The following is a 12,809-nucleotide window of genomic DNA, read 5'->3' as shown; positions in this document are numbered from 1 at the left end:
AGGAATGTAGATGGTGACATGTTGAGCATCTCGACGACAGCAGAGGGAGCGAGGTCGACGTCGTCAGCGGGTTGCATCATTCGGATATTGGATGTCGCGGGTATCAGGCTCCAAATAACAGTGAGACAGATGTGATATGGAGAGGTTGGTGATTGGTGCCCTGTGCCGGGCGTGCGACATCCCCATCTCGCACGCAATTCTTAGCTCCCCTGACGACGTCCATAACCGCCAACGTCACCTCTTATCTGTATATAACTCCATCAATCCCCATCTTATTATAAATCCAATTCTTAGTAATTGGGAACTTCCGAGGTACAAAAGGTAACAGCTCTGCGACGAGTACCGTCTTCTAAATGCTTGAGTGGGGTTACCTTTATAGGTCATTTGGCCAAGCTTGCACGAGAAGGAGATCACGTGATCGATAGTACTCACCTCCCTGATGTTCTGAAGCAAGGATGTAGCGGGGCGGGTGAATATAAACAACACAGGAGACGGTAAGGACATTAGCCAAGTGTGAAATCGACGGATCATATTTGACTCGTATATTGGGGTATTCGTATAAAACTCATGCGTCGTGAGTTGTATCTATGTACAAGGAAAAGCAAGTTTTGCAGTAAGAGAGTGAAGAGGATCTATGAACACGGAAGCGAAATATCAACAAGTGAATTTTACACATACGGACGCGAAACCTCCTCACACTTGATATGGTTGGTGTTACATCGACATACTCATGGCCGCCATCGCCGGTGGCAACTCTGAAAATGTCGTTGATGGCGGGGTATATAGCGACATGTCGCTCCAAGAAGTGGATTGTGGGAGTCCGCGCGACGTATCGTGTTCATCTTCTGAGGATGAGACATCGGTGAGTAATCGAGGCGACGATGTACTCAATCCCAGCGCGCTCATTTTCTCTTGTAGGATGTTGATGACTGCAGGGTTTCCGCCTCGGAAAGAAGCAAGCAACGTTGAAAGCTCATGTATCAGATCCCTTGGACCGATAGAGAAGCCAGCATCATAATTGATAGTTGGAACACATATCATGACATCGGCTAAGGATGTTGCTATGTCAAAGAGTTTAGATTCCTGTAATGGTCAGTACTTGCCCGAGTTCGACGTGTTGACTGACTAACCATCCCTGGACCGTGAGCTTCAAGGCTTTGCCGTGATAGCGTTCCTAGGAAGCTCAGTGCATTCTGTGCGACAGTGGCCGGATAAGAGAAAGAGAACTCATCATTCTCCACCGTCGTTCTCAAGTTTGTCACTCCCAGAGCATGTTGCCAGAGGAAGATCCGCATCCACTGCTGAGTCATCGATATGTCGGCCCTAGCAAGTTCATTCTCTAACGAGCGAGATCCACTATCATCGCTAAGTTGCTGTTGAGCCCTTGATAACGCTTCACGGACGGATGAAGGGTCGGCGGTCAGGGTATTGTCCAAGATTTGGAACAGTTGACAGAGTTGAATAAACGCGGGTGTTACAGCTCCATCATGGAGATCCACCATCTGTGGAAGCCCGGGAGTGCGTCTAAGCATCGTGGGCACATCGTGTTGGATGGAATGAGCTCTGTAAAACCAATCAGCGTCGGGAAAATCATACAGAATCAAGCCAATTACCTTTCTGTTATGAACAGGAGCCAATACACCCGCAAGCTATGCTGCTCCTGCTCCGTATCCATTGTATGATAGTGTTGTATCCGGTGTAGGCCAATGATGTGTGCCTTGGTGATCGCTTCGCCGAGTAGGTTCGTCGACGTCGACATTCGGCCGACATTGGCCGAGTGTACATGAAGAAAGAAACTCCCAAGGACAGACCATATAGTAACGTGTTCGAGGTGATCAGATAATTCACGCGCTCTCTTCGCTTCCTCTGCGAAGAGAGCACTGGTTACTCGAAAGTGACCCTCTACGGGGCTTCCTGGCTCAGAGTCAATCTGAAATTGACTTATCGTAACCGCGCAGACTGCACACGCTAAGCCATAAGCCTCCATGTCCTCCGGGGCAGTGAGCAGCCGTGCTATCAAGGGCTCCGTATCGATGACTGGCCATATTGGATAACCCCTCTCACGGAAGATTTCAAGATACTGGGAGATACACGATGTAGATATGCGCTGAGGTTCTCTCTGAATCGCAGGATGTAGTGGAGGCGACAGTATGTCTGGCCATCCTGTTCCATCCAAGTTGGAGTCACCGATTGGCAGGTGGTCTACCAAAGGGATGTCGGCGGTACTTGGACTCCCACTGTCAAGGCTGGTCTCGCTGTCACTTCGATGCAATTCAAAATTCGACCGGTTGCGCTCTTGCAACCTCCTGATGGCGGCTTCTGTCGTCCTCCTGGGTCCCTTGGGTCCGGATTTTCCATGAGTTTTGAGGTACGTACAATCCCAACTTGCGGCGATACATCTTGCACACGGATGGTTACCGTCACATCGAACTTTGCGAATGGAACAAGGGTCACAGGCTCTTCTCGTGCCCTTTCGCGGGGCAGTTGTATCAGGCATTTCGTACTGAGGGTCCTTTTCAAAAATCCGTCCCGAAAGACCTTCCGGCGTTGTTGCGCCCTTACGCCGTCATGGTTTAGAGCTCACGCGACTGTCGGATAGCGTACAGGGGTAGATGAATGGGCCGTGGCGGGTCTGAACGCAAGATATTGTGGAAAGATTTGGTCGAATATAAGGGTATACAAGAAAAGCAACAACCTCTCCTACAGAATTCTTCTCCTGTGTTGCGAAAGAAAAAATGTTGGTTTTGTCAAGTCTAAAGGCTGACGAGGGACGTACTGCATCATCGGAGAGGGGGAAGGCCAAAGGTGGGGAAGGCGGACAAAATCTCGGCCCATCTTTGCCTCTTCAAGCAAGGAAGTCCAACGCAGCCAATGAGAACGACGCAATCCAGTCCGTGTTTGGTTAGTACCGGATAGCGCCTTTTGAGGTTTAGAGCCTCAACAATGATCGTCCCATAGAAGCGTCTGATAACGTCTAAAATCCTTCTAGAGCCTACATTAGGGCCCCGATGACAACCGAAATGCAGGCCACAGTCCATACCCATCCTAGTCCCCTGGCTCTTGGTTCAGCCATGGAGGTGTTCTTCTTGCTGCCCGTGGTAGGACTGGCGGTGTAGTACAGACTAACTTCTGTTCGCGTCCCTAGTAAATCCTCTGCCGTAGTACTAGGGATCTGCGCCTCAGCGGCCGTCGCTTTCCAATCCAGCATGTAGTCGAAGAATTCCTTGGTGGGTGGGTTCTCTGAGCAGTATGCATCTGCCGCAGCACTAATGTAGGATTCTGGAAACCAGTGCCACCCTATGCTCACTTGCGTCAGTACAAACCAATCATCAAACGAAGAGGGGTGGGCTGAATGGAGCATATGTACCTTCGATGCCTCCATGCATCTCCAAGCACTTCTGGCATCCTAGCGTCGCCTCAAAGAAGGGGTACTTTTCGCAAAAGCAGTGCTGCTGCTCGTCGAAATTATCTTCATATTTCCTCAGGCCACTGAAAGTTCCATTTGTGTTCTGGAGTCGGCAATTCGTATTGATGGCCCCCTGGCGGTGGCATGGCGGGGAATCCTCTTGGTAATCGGGTTTCTCGATCTTGATGTAGATCCACGAATCTTCCCTTTTGGTCTGGTTCCTAGGCTCTACGTATCTATGGGGCCGGGAGGGGAGATAGCAGCGATTGAGCAAATCGGTGTCAAGGTGTGTGATATCAGACAAGTAATCTGCAATAATAGCGAACCGGGATATGTAGTTTGCATTTGGAAAAACGGGGTAAGAGGCGTCGCCAGTGAAAGTAGACCTCGATGCTGAGGCCGTAGTGGTAGATGGCGCGTAAGGCTCAAATTCTGTGACGGTAGACGCAGCTACTTCTTTGGGCATGTTGGAATGGATGCCTCGTTGGACCGGCGCAAGGATCCGGTCGAATGGGGCAATGGGAATCTGATTAGCGGCAAATATTACGCTATTGCATGACTGTCTATCTCAACTTCGCGACAGGACAAACGGGTACCTCTAAAGAACAAGTATGGAGTCGTAATTGAGGGTGAAGTGTTTTTCTACAGATGGGAAAGGAGGTGGAAACAAGCTGTTCGAGAAAAGCGCGAAGCCAAGATATGCTATCCTCAAACTACAATCTCCGATATCTCCATACAGTCTAGTGCCCAAATCCTTCTATTTCTACGCATCGCATCTCATGATAGCAAGATCGAGAGAAACGTAGGATGGTCATTATGTTTTCTAACAAGAAATGGTCTTGTGGAAAATCCGGAGATAATTCGTCATGCGGAGTAGCACAAGGGTTAGAGCCACATCATCATGTAGGCTTCACATTACTAGCCTGAAAGAACAGCCAATCGCTACTCTCAAAGCATGTTCCAACGTTCCATGAGTCTTCTAGAACTTCACACTTTTCTTCGTTGGTGGGTGAATACGATGCCAATACTATAGTTCCAATTGGAAGCACATATGCCATGCTCGGAAGAGATCATCAGCATCATGTTTGATTACTATTCGTCCAAATAAATGCGCATTTGCAAGCCTATTGAGGTCTCGTCTACCGTAACCCGGACCACTAATGCGAACCCCGGCATCAAAAGATACCCTAGACTTCGCTCATGTGATCCGAATTTACGCCTCAAGGTGGAGGCCCAAATCATCCATGACAACAGTCAGCAATCGATGATCGGTCCTTGAAAACCAGGATCCCTTAGACCGGCGCAGCCACCTGATTAGTCAAGAGCGTTCCAATGTCCTCAACGAAGAAGCTGAGGATGAAGCAGATGGAGCCAAAGGCGATGCTAATCCAATAAGGGAACCGATATGCCAATGCAAATGCTTCCTGTGCGGCTCGGATGATGATCGGATATGCGTCGCGCCTCAATACTGCTGGGCTATTTGCCATGATCTCTTTCAATTCGGCAAATCTTGCATTTCCAACAAGTTCTACCATGTGCGCGATTAGAGGAAGTTCTGTTGGCGCGACGATACCTTGCAACACGATGGTTTTAATCGCGACGGTATCCGTTGCGTACTCAGTGAACTTGCGGAAGAAGAGGTTGGCGTAGACGGCGAAACCTATGGCGCCTCCAATGTATCGGATAGCCAATGTGATCGCAGTTATAGTGGCAAGTAGGTCGTCTGGACAGGCAATCTGTGCGATGATTGAAGACGGGATAATGACACCCCCTACGCCGATCGCGGAGATGGTGACAATGGCGTACATCGTATTCAAATTGTCGGGATTGGAGACGGAGATGGCTCCGGTACCTGCAGTCATCAAGGCGGTGAAAAAGATCATAAGAGCCTTGACACGGCCTTGTGTTATGGGAATAAGGATGAGACAGATGGCTGCTCCAGCAATAATACCAAAGCCGACTGGCAGAGAGCGAATGCCAATACCAACGGGATCATCCCCTAGGCCATGTTAGATATGTGATGATTGGAAAATCAAGTACAGGCATGCTCACCATAGACGTTGTACACTTGAGTTGGCCAGAAAAGCAACATGACGAAGTAGTTTCCTCCAGAGAAGAATGTGATGAGAAGAATAAACGTCATAGTCTTCTTCGACTTGCTGAACAGACCTTTTGGAGCCATGGGATATGGAGCAAACCACCCTTCCCATACGAAGAACGCAATGATCAGCACAACGCCAACCACGAAGGGTGCAACATTATGTGCACTGCCCCAAGGATACTGTTGGATATTAGAGGAGACTCAATTCAGATCCACAAATCCATACCTGAGAAGCACCCCATTGGAGGCCCATCATAAAACAAGTGACACCAATCGTGCTCAAAAGCCCCCCAATGTAGTCAACCTGGCGTAAAACATCCTTCGCCGTATACTCGGACGTAAGGCGAGGTGGGTCGTGGTAGCAAAAGATGCACAAGAGTAGTCCGACGAAGTTCCACACCCCGACAAAGATACCATTGTATCGCCAGTTGCTTTCTTTCGCGATGAGTTGAGCATACAGCACAGAAGGACAAAAGGGCAGGATGGTAAGCACAATGAAGCCAACCCATTTGCCTCGATCCTTGACGGGAACGACCTCAGCCATTCCGGCTAGAGCAATGAGTTCGTTGAGACCGGCTCCTAAGCCTGAAAAGACCTGCCCAGCTATATCTGCATTAGACCCACCCCTTGTTCGTTTCCCCAGGACTACTTACCAATAGCAATGTTCATCGTATGAGCCGTAGCCGTGACAATCGGCCCAAGGATGAGGAACAATTGGCCCACGATAGCCACCTTCTGTCTCCCCCACAAATCTGACAGCGCACCAACGAAGGGGCACAGAGCCGCATTGGGGATGAGGTAGCCAATGACGAACCAAGTGTATCGATCCACACCTCCAACATCTTGGTAGATGATCGGAAGCACCGATCCGAAGAGATACAATGGAATCTGAGACCCGATCCAGAGGAATGACATGCAGAGGACAATTCCGAAGAACTTCCATGACATCTGTTTGCCACTGTTAGATCGCATCTTGTTGTTTAGAGTATGCAATATATTACCTTATCATGAATGACTGGCACATTGCTCGCTACGCGGACAGGAGTGTGTCCTTTCTCGGTCTCACTTGGTGTCAAATCCGCCGGAGCTCTCTCAAGGTGCTCAATCGTCTCCTCCCCCTTCGCGTTCTTCTCTTGAGGCGAGTCTGAACCAGTCATCATTCTAATTGGGTGCGATACGAAAGAAAACGGTGTCGTGATCATTGAGAGTGAAAGCTTCTGGTGATGCCAAAAACAGCGCAATGAATCTGTCAAAGGCAGGGCCTCCAGACGATTCAACAATCTCGCGATGTCGATCTCTATATCACCAACTTGTCTCTACACTAAGAACTGTAGGAGGTATACTCGAAAGAGTCGAATCTATACCTCGATGCCGCGGCTACAGGGTAGCCACCCCCAACTCCTGCCGCTTGGCCTACAGGCCACGTAGCCAAACAGATGCTGAAAATGCGAAGATATACATCCCTTACGTAGGCACGGAAGGGGAATGGGATTCTGGTGGCTGTATCAAGAATGCGGGGTCGCTAACCCGCATTTACGTCGATCTGCTTTAGTATCGTCGCGCTAGACTTGTAAGGCAGAATGCGCGATTGGCGCAACAGCTCTCTTTGCCCGTGAATAGTGCGGATTGTAAATATAGACCTATCATTTTTGAGTTTATTCAATTCAATCTTGAACGGGAGGGTTCTTTGCGGCGCTCAAAGGGTCAGTCTGCAGCTTCGCTTAATGCTTTGGCGGTCCAGAGACGCCCACTTTGTAATTGTCTGCTCCGTACATGTTGATCATTTGCCTGCGTGCGTGTGAAGAGGGGTTTAGAATTCTCCCTCAGGTAGAGCTCAATATATTTCGAAGCAATAATTACCGCTATACCGGGTCCTGTAGCGGGAGATCTTCAGGTGTTCTGCTACTGCAGCATTGGCAATTTCTTTGAAGGACTCGAAGCGTAAACCTTCGTCAAGAAATGGGCGGTATTTCCCAACGTCTTCCTTCATTAATCCCCAACTCACACCATGTGAAATCAAATTGTTTAGAGGAGCGATGGTACCCCCGAGCAATATAGATCGTTAGACTATTCACCACTAATGTATATCATCTAAACCACATTCGGAAGGTCTAGCTACCGTCCCCAAAGCTTATCCATTTCCCAACGTCAAGCGTACTTTTGACACAAAACGGACTTCTCATGTGAAATTGAGAACCAGACCAATATACTTTCATACGTCCTGATCCTCTAGAATATGAGTCCTATTGCTACTTCAATTCAAAGAGTCTAGATCCTCGATACCTTTCAATGGCGTCGTCCATCCTCCGCTGAATTACCGTATCTGCGTATCTACCCCACACGCCACGCACCTCCCGCACGTGGTTCCCTCTCCCTCCCCATGCCTCTCCCTACACAAATACTCAATATATGCGACATTGAATCCATACATACTTCCCTTTCCGTACCCTGCCAAGGCACAGCCGTCCATTTGATTGGTATCATGCGAAGCTTGTTCCCGCCTTGCGGGGTACATTGATCCCAGTGACCGGGGTATGTGAGCGGGAACGCCACACTGAATACCGAAAAGCTCCGCGTGGAAGGACGGCGATGGGGATTTCGGCATTGTGATGCCGTTTTAGTGAGGTGGGGAAATGGGATGAGGTGTTTGAGGATGCTGGGGTGGAGTTGCCGTGGACGATGGAAGGGATATTTTGGGCAGGGTTTGGATTGCTTTTTGATATTAGCGCATCTACAGACGTCTAGAGTTTAGGGAAGATCTTGTAGAGTCTAAAAGGAACATGCGTTTAATGTAAAATGGGTGTCGTCTGAGTAGACTAGCAATTCATAAAGCTGCCCAAGCATAGACTCTGTGTGCTAAATGCATTCCTTATGCAAACAGCAGCCTTTTGATCCGCTCATATCCATAATGACAGACGCGCATTCATAAGAACTTCCCTCATAGAGGTCGAAGAAGGCATCTTCAGCTCTGCGCAGTCGGTCGCTCATCCTGTCATCTATCATCTTCTCGTAGGGTACTGTGAACAATGAGATACGACTTCAGAGTTCAAAAGCCATGGACAATATGAGGTTTATTTTATCGCTAATTTGAACCAATACCTGAAATTCAAATGAAAAGGAAATGTCAATTTCATGACTTATTCCTCAAAAACTTACGTCAGCCTCTCGACATCAGGCTGTCCTTGTGTAACCCGGCTATCCAGCGAATGGAATCATGCCAGATCAAACCCAAGGCAGCAAGGCCTATGATAACAGCCTCAGGTCTCATCCTACATTCCACCTTGCCTTTCCAGGCCAGACAGGCTCATCACATGACTTGTGCATCCAACATCGCCATTGCACAGCCTAGTTGACTGAATTATCGTTTACAATTTCGACGATCAAGCATTAGGTGTCGGCTTAATGCCGCTAGCATAGTCAACAGTCAATCTTTAAAACGCGACACGATCTTACTTTACGAGTATCTCGATGCGGCTTTTACAGTTCCGTGATGGCACTTTCAGCCTTGTGGAGCGGCTGGGAAGAGATATCCCGCCATATGCGATACTCTCGCATACGTGGGGAAATGATGGCGACGAGGTAACTTTCGAAGACCTCATCAAAGGCATAGGCAAATCGAAACCGGGATATCGTAAACTGGCCTTCTGCGCGGGCCAGGCTGAGAAGGATGACCTGCCCTTCTTCTGGGTGGACACCTGTTGTATTGACAAGTCGAGCAGCGCAGAGCTTACGGAGGCTATCAATTCGATGTTCAAGTGGTATCGGGGAGCGGCCAAGTGCTATGCTTACTTATCGGATGTATCAGCAGCGGAGGCTTCTCGTGATGAGCAGGCCATTGGGAAGAGCAGGTGGTTTGCTCGAGGGTGGACGCTACAGGAATTTATCGCGCCGAAAGAAGTGGAATTCTTCTCAATGGAATGCATCAAGTTGGGTGATAAACAATCACTCCAGAAGATCCTTCACGAGATTACAAATATTCCCATTGACGTGCTCCGAGGCAAAGCTCTAGCAGAAGTCAATGTTGACGAGCGCATGTCGTGGTCTCTGAAACGCCAAACAAAACGAGAGGAAGATGCTGCATACTCTTTGTTGGGAATATTCGACGTCTTCATGCCATTGATCTATGGGGAGGGGCGCGACAATGCTTTCAAGCGACTCCGTCGAGAGATCAAGGGGGCATCAACTAATGATGGACCTTCTGTGGTGCCGAGTTCTAGCGTGCCGTTCCGACGTGATCGGGAATTCGTCGATCGAGCAGCGGTGCTTGACCAATTGCGAGTCAAGTGTTCGGAGCCAGCATCGCGCGTTGCCCTTGTCGGTCTGGGTGGTGTTGGGTAAGTGCCAACAGCAATACTGACTCAATATGAAGCCAATGACTTGCACAGAAAATCTCAAATTGCCATCGAGTACTCGTATCGTGTAAGAGAGGAGTCGCCCGAAACATGGATATTCTGGGTATATGCAGGCACACGAGCGCGGTTCGAAGAAGGATATCGACAAATCGCGGAGTTGACTTCGATGAAAGGATGGGACGACCCCAAGTCTGACATTCTGCGGCTCGTTCGCAAATGGCTGCGGCATGAGTTGAACGAACGCTGGTTGATGATCATCGACAACGCCGATGATGAGGAAGTCTTCATGCACCACGAGACGATGCCAGATGGTACATTCGATGCAACGAATTTAGAAGAACCACTCTCGGATTTCCTTCCTCAGTCGCCGAACGGCTCAGTTCTGGTAACATCGCGGAACCGTGCTGTCGCACATCGGCTAGTTGGAGGCAACAGTTCCATCATTGATGTTCATCCCATGGACAAAGAGCAGTCCTTGGATTTACTGCACAGCAAGCTTGATTTGAACGATAGCGAAAAGGTGGATGAAACGGACGCCGCGAAATTGGTGGAAACACTTGAATACATGCCGTTAGCTATTACGCAGGCAGCGGCGTTTATCGCACTAAGGAAACCGCGAATGACCGTTCAAAAGTACACAGAGAGACTCATCCGCAGTGATGAAGAGCGGGCACGGCTCCTGCAAGAAGATGTCGGCGATACTCGTCGAGACGGTCGTGTATCGAATTCGATCATGACAATCTGGCAAATCTCGTTCGAATACATTCAGAAGCATCAGCCGTCGGCTGCAAGACTATTGTCGTTGATGAGCCTATTTGATCGACAAGGAATTCCAGAGTGGCTCTTGCTTATACATTATCGGCGTACATGCGATATCCAAGAAGACGAGACAGACGAGGAATTGTGGAAGGCCACATTTGAAGAAGACATTCACATACTATCGACCTTCTCCCTAGTTCATGCTAACGCAGCTGGGAGCGAATTCGAGATGCACCGACTGGTTCAATTATCCATGAAGAAATGGCTGGAGATAAACCATGAATTGGAGTTCTGGTATGCTACATATATCTATCTTATGAACGAAAACTATCCCAGTAGCGAATACGAGAACTGGCCAACATGCCGCGCCTTGTTTCCGCATGCTCAAGTTCTGGTCAACGACTGCCCGGAGCAGACTGAGGTCCTCCTGTTATGGATGTCAATTCTATACAAGGCAATTGGGTATGCAATGGCGAGAGGCCAATACACCGTCGCCCAAAACATCAATGAGCGCGCTCTTGAAGTAGGAAAAACCAACTTGGGGGAAACTCACCGTAGAACTCTTATGCACGTTGAGATTTCGGCCAATATTTTAGATAATCAAGGCAAGTACGAAGAAGCAAGGGAAATTTATCAAAGGGTAAAGACAGAATATGAGAAGATGTATGGACTGGGCCATCCAATTACGCTGCGGATCATGAAGGACCTAGCCCTCTTGTCCTTAGATGCAGGCAAGATCAAGGATGCCGAATTCATCCTTAGGGCAGCACTAGCCAGGTCAGTAATGGCACAAGGCCTCGAGCATCACCATACGTCAACCATCATGACCCATCTTTCGGCTGTCCTGATGAGGATGAGAAGATTCAAAGAAAGCGAGGCCATAAACCGAATAGCGCAGGAACGATCCGAAAAGGCCTTAGGGCGGGATCATCCGGAGACATTAACGATCAATCGCATCCTCGCACTTGGGTTGTTCGTACAGGGAAGGATTGCGGATGGCGTATCAATGATGAGACAGGGGCTGGATCGGGCTGAGAAGTCGCTAGGCTTCGATCATCCATACACATTGGGGGTTGTTCACAACTTATCTGGGCTTCTCGCAACACTAGGCCGCTACGATGAAGCTCTCGTATTGTATGAAAGAGGTTGCGTGGAATATCTCAAGGTTCATGGAAGAGATCATCCATACACCCAGGAATGCTTGAAAGCCTACTCCAAAATACTCGCAACAAGACAGGGGAGTGAGCTCGACGTCGAGTTTGAAGCGCGGCATAGATTCAGACTTAGACGAAAGCGATCGGGCAGAAGACTGATAAAAGTCAGAAGTACTTCCGAGGAAATTACGGAAAGGCTCAATACTGTTCTCAGAATTGCTTGCTACGGAGCGGTTGAATTTGGAAGCGGAAGCCGTGCGCAAGAGAGCGGACAATTAGGTGTCAATGGGAATTTGTTCTATGGCAGCGGATGAGACTACCTGTAGCTTCAAATATGATGCCGAAACTTGGACGCTTTGCATTGTTGGTCAGGTATTTAGTTACATTCATTAAGCCTGTCCTACACCTTCCAACTCCAGTCCAGCAAGGGTATTCTGCTTCACACCTTCGCCAACCCATATGGCCGGAAAGACATTGGAGAACTTCTCGACATCTGGTTTCGTCTCTTCGCTCCCGTTCTCCAACGCAGCTTTGAGATGTTCGACTTGATCGAAATAGCATGTCGTTTGCACGAGATACGGTGGCGTCTGACCAGTCAGAGGACAAGGATTGGGAAACTCGTTGATGGACCAAGAGCGCAAGCCATATGGGCCCCATGCGCGTTCGATCAGAGGTAGATGCGACGCGAGATAGTATTTCATGTCGAAGTTGAGCGCGTCGCCGGTGTCGGGGTCCTTGGAGGGATATGCGACGACGAGGGCTATTTTGGAGGACATGATGGATTCAATGCAAACGTAGAAATGAGAGCGTAAGATGAAGGCAAAGAGTGTTCACATCCGGTATGTTGAAGTTTTGAATGAAGGTCTGTTCCCCGCAATGGAATACTGACTCTGTTGAGGCTACACGGCCTAAGATTACTCGTGGCGTTGTGCTGCATTCCAAAACACAAAACCTCGGTTAATGAATGGATGGTTTCGATGGATCTTATTGTTCGCGCTATTTAAAATAGTTCGCATTGAGTTCATAATAGACTTATT

General features: G+C 48.8%; 6 protein-coding genes across 6 annotated transcripts; 1 reads left to right on the top strand and 5 right to left on the bottom strand.

Moving 5' to 3' along the window:
• Nucleotides 1-63: 63 nt before the first annotated feature.
• On the bottom strand, nucleotides 64-630 carry BU24DRAFT_71440 (uncharacterized protein). Its single transcript, XM_033534562.1, has one exon. The coding sequence runs from the start codon at nucleotides 529-531 to the stop codon at nucleotides 235-237; it is 297 nt and encodes a 98-aa protein (XP_033378472.1). The 5' UTR covers nucleotides 532-630; the 3' UTR covers nucleotides 64-234.
• An 84-nt stretch (nucleotides 631-714) lies between these two features.
• On the bottom strand, nucleotides 715-2,497 carry BU24DRAFT_357367 (uncharacterized protein; the record flags this gene model as incomplete). Its single annotated transcript, XM_033523950.1, has 3 exons — nucleotides 715-1,083; nucleotides 1,131-1,563; nucleotides 1,614-2,497. The coding sequence occupies 3 exons, from the start codon at nucleotides 2,495-2,497 to the stop codon at nucleotides 715-717; spliced, it is 1,686 nt and encodes a 561-aa protein (XP_033378471.1).
• A 495-nt stretch (nucleotides 2,498-2,992) lies between these two features.
• BU24DRAFT_356902 (uncharacterized protein) lies at nucleotides 2,993-3,872 on the bottom strand (the record flags this gene model as incomplete). The annotated part of the gene is made up of 2 exons (XM_033523918.1): nucleotides 2,993-3,297; nucleotides 3,368-3,872. The coding sequence occupies 2 exons, from the start codon at nucleotides 3,870-3,872 to the stop codon at nucleotides 2,993-2,995; spliced, it is 810 nt and encodes a 269-aa protein (XP_033378470.1).
• Nucleotides 3,873-4,613: 741 nt separating this feature from the next.
• Nucleotides 4,614-6,673, bottom strand: BU24DRAFT_379499 (MFS general substrate transporter). The gene is made up of 5 exons (XM_033524697.1): nucleotides 6,509-6,673; nucleotides 6,161-6,455; nucleotides 5,734-6,110; nucleotides 5,459-5,687; nucleotides 4,614-5,405 (listed from the first exon to the last, which is right to left on the bottom strand). The coding sequence occupies exons 1-5, from the start codon at nucleotides 6,665-6,667 to the stop codon at nucleotides 4,699-4,701; spliced, it is 1,767 nt and encodes a 588-aa protein (XP_033378469.1). The 5' UTR covers nucleotides 6,668-6,673; the 3' UTR covers nucleotides 4,614-4,698.
• A 2,302-nt stretch (nucleotides 6,674-8,975) lies between these two features.
• On the top strand, nucleotides 8,976-12,086 carry BU24DRAFT_467611 (HET-domain-containing protein; the record flags this gene model as incomplete). Its single annotated transcript, XM_033532452.1, has 2 exons — nucleotides 8,976-9,841; nucleotides 9,893-12,086. The coding sequence occupies 2 exons, from the start codon at nucleotides 8,976-8,978 to the stop codon at nucleotides 12,084-12,086; spliced, it is 3,060 nt and encodes a 1,019-aa protein (XP_033378468.1).
• A 14-nt stretch (nucleotides 12,087-12,100) lies between these two features.
• On the bottom strand, nucleotides 12,101-12,720 carry BU24DRAFT_428159 (uncharacterized protein). The gene has a single exon (XM_033529404.1). The coding sequence runs from the start codon at nucleotides 12,546-12,548 to the stop codon at nucleotides 12,162-12,164; it is 387 nt and encodes a 128-aa protein (XP_033378467.1). The 5' UTR covers nucleotides 12,549-12,720; the 3' UTR covers nucleotides 12,101-12,161.
• Nucleotides 12,721-12,809: the final 89 nt, after the last annotated feature.

The sequence above is a fragment of the Aaosphaeria arxii genome (genome assembly GCF_010015735.1).
Source record: "Aaosphaeria arxii CBS 175.79 unplaced genomic scaffold BU24scaffold_12, whole genome shotgun sequence".
Taxonomy (NCBI): domain Eukaryota; kingdom Fungi; phylum Ascomycota; class Dothideomycetes; order Pleosporales; genus Aaosphaeria; species Aaosphaeria arxii.
The sequence above is the reverse complement of the archived record's forward strand: the minus strand, read 5'-3'. Positions and strand labels throughout refer to the sequence as shown.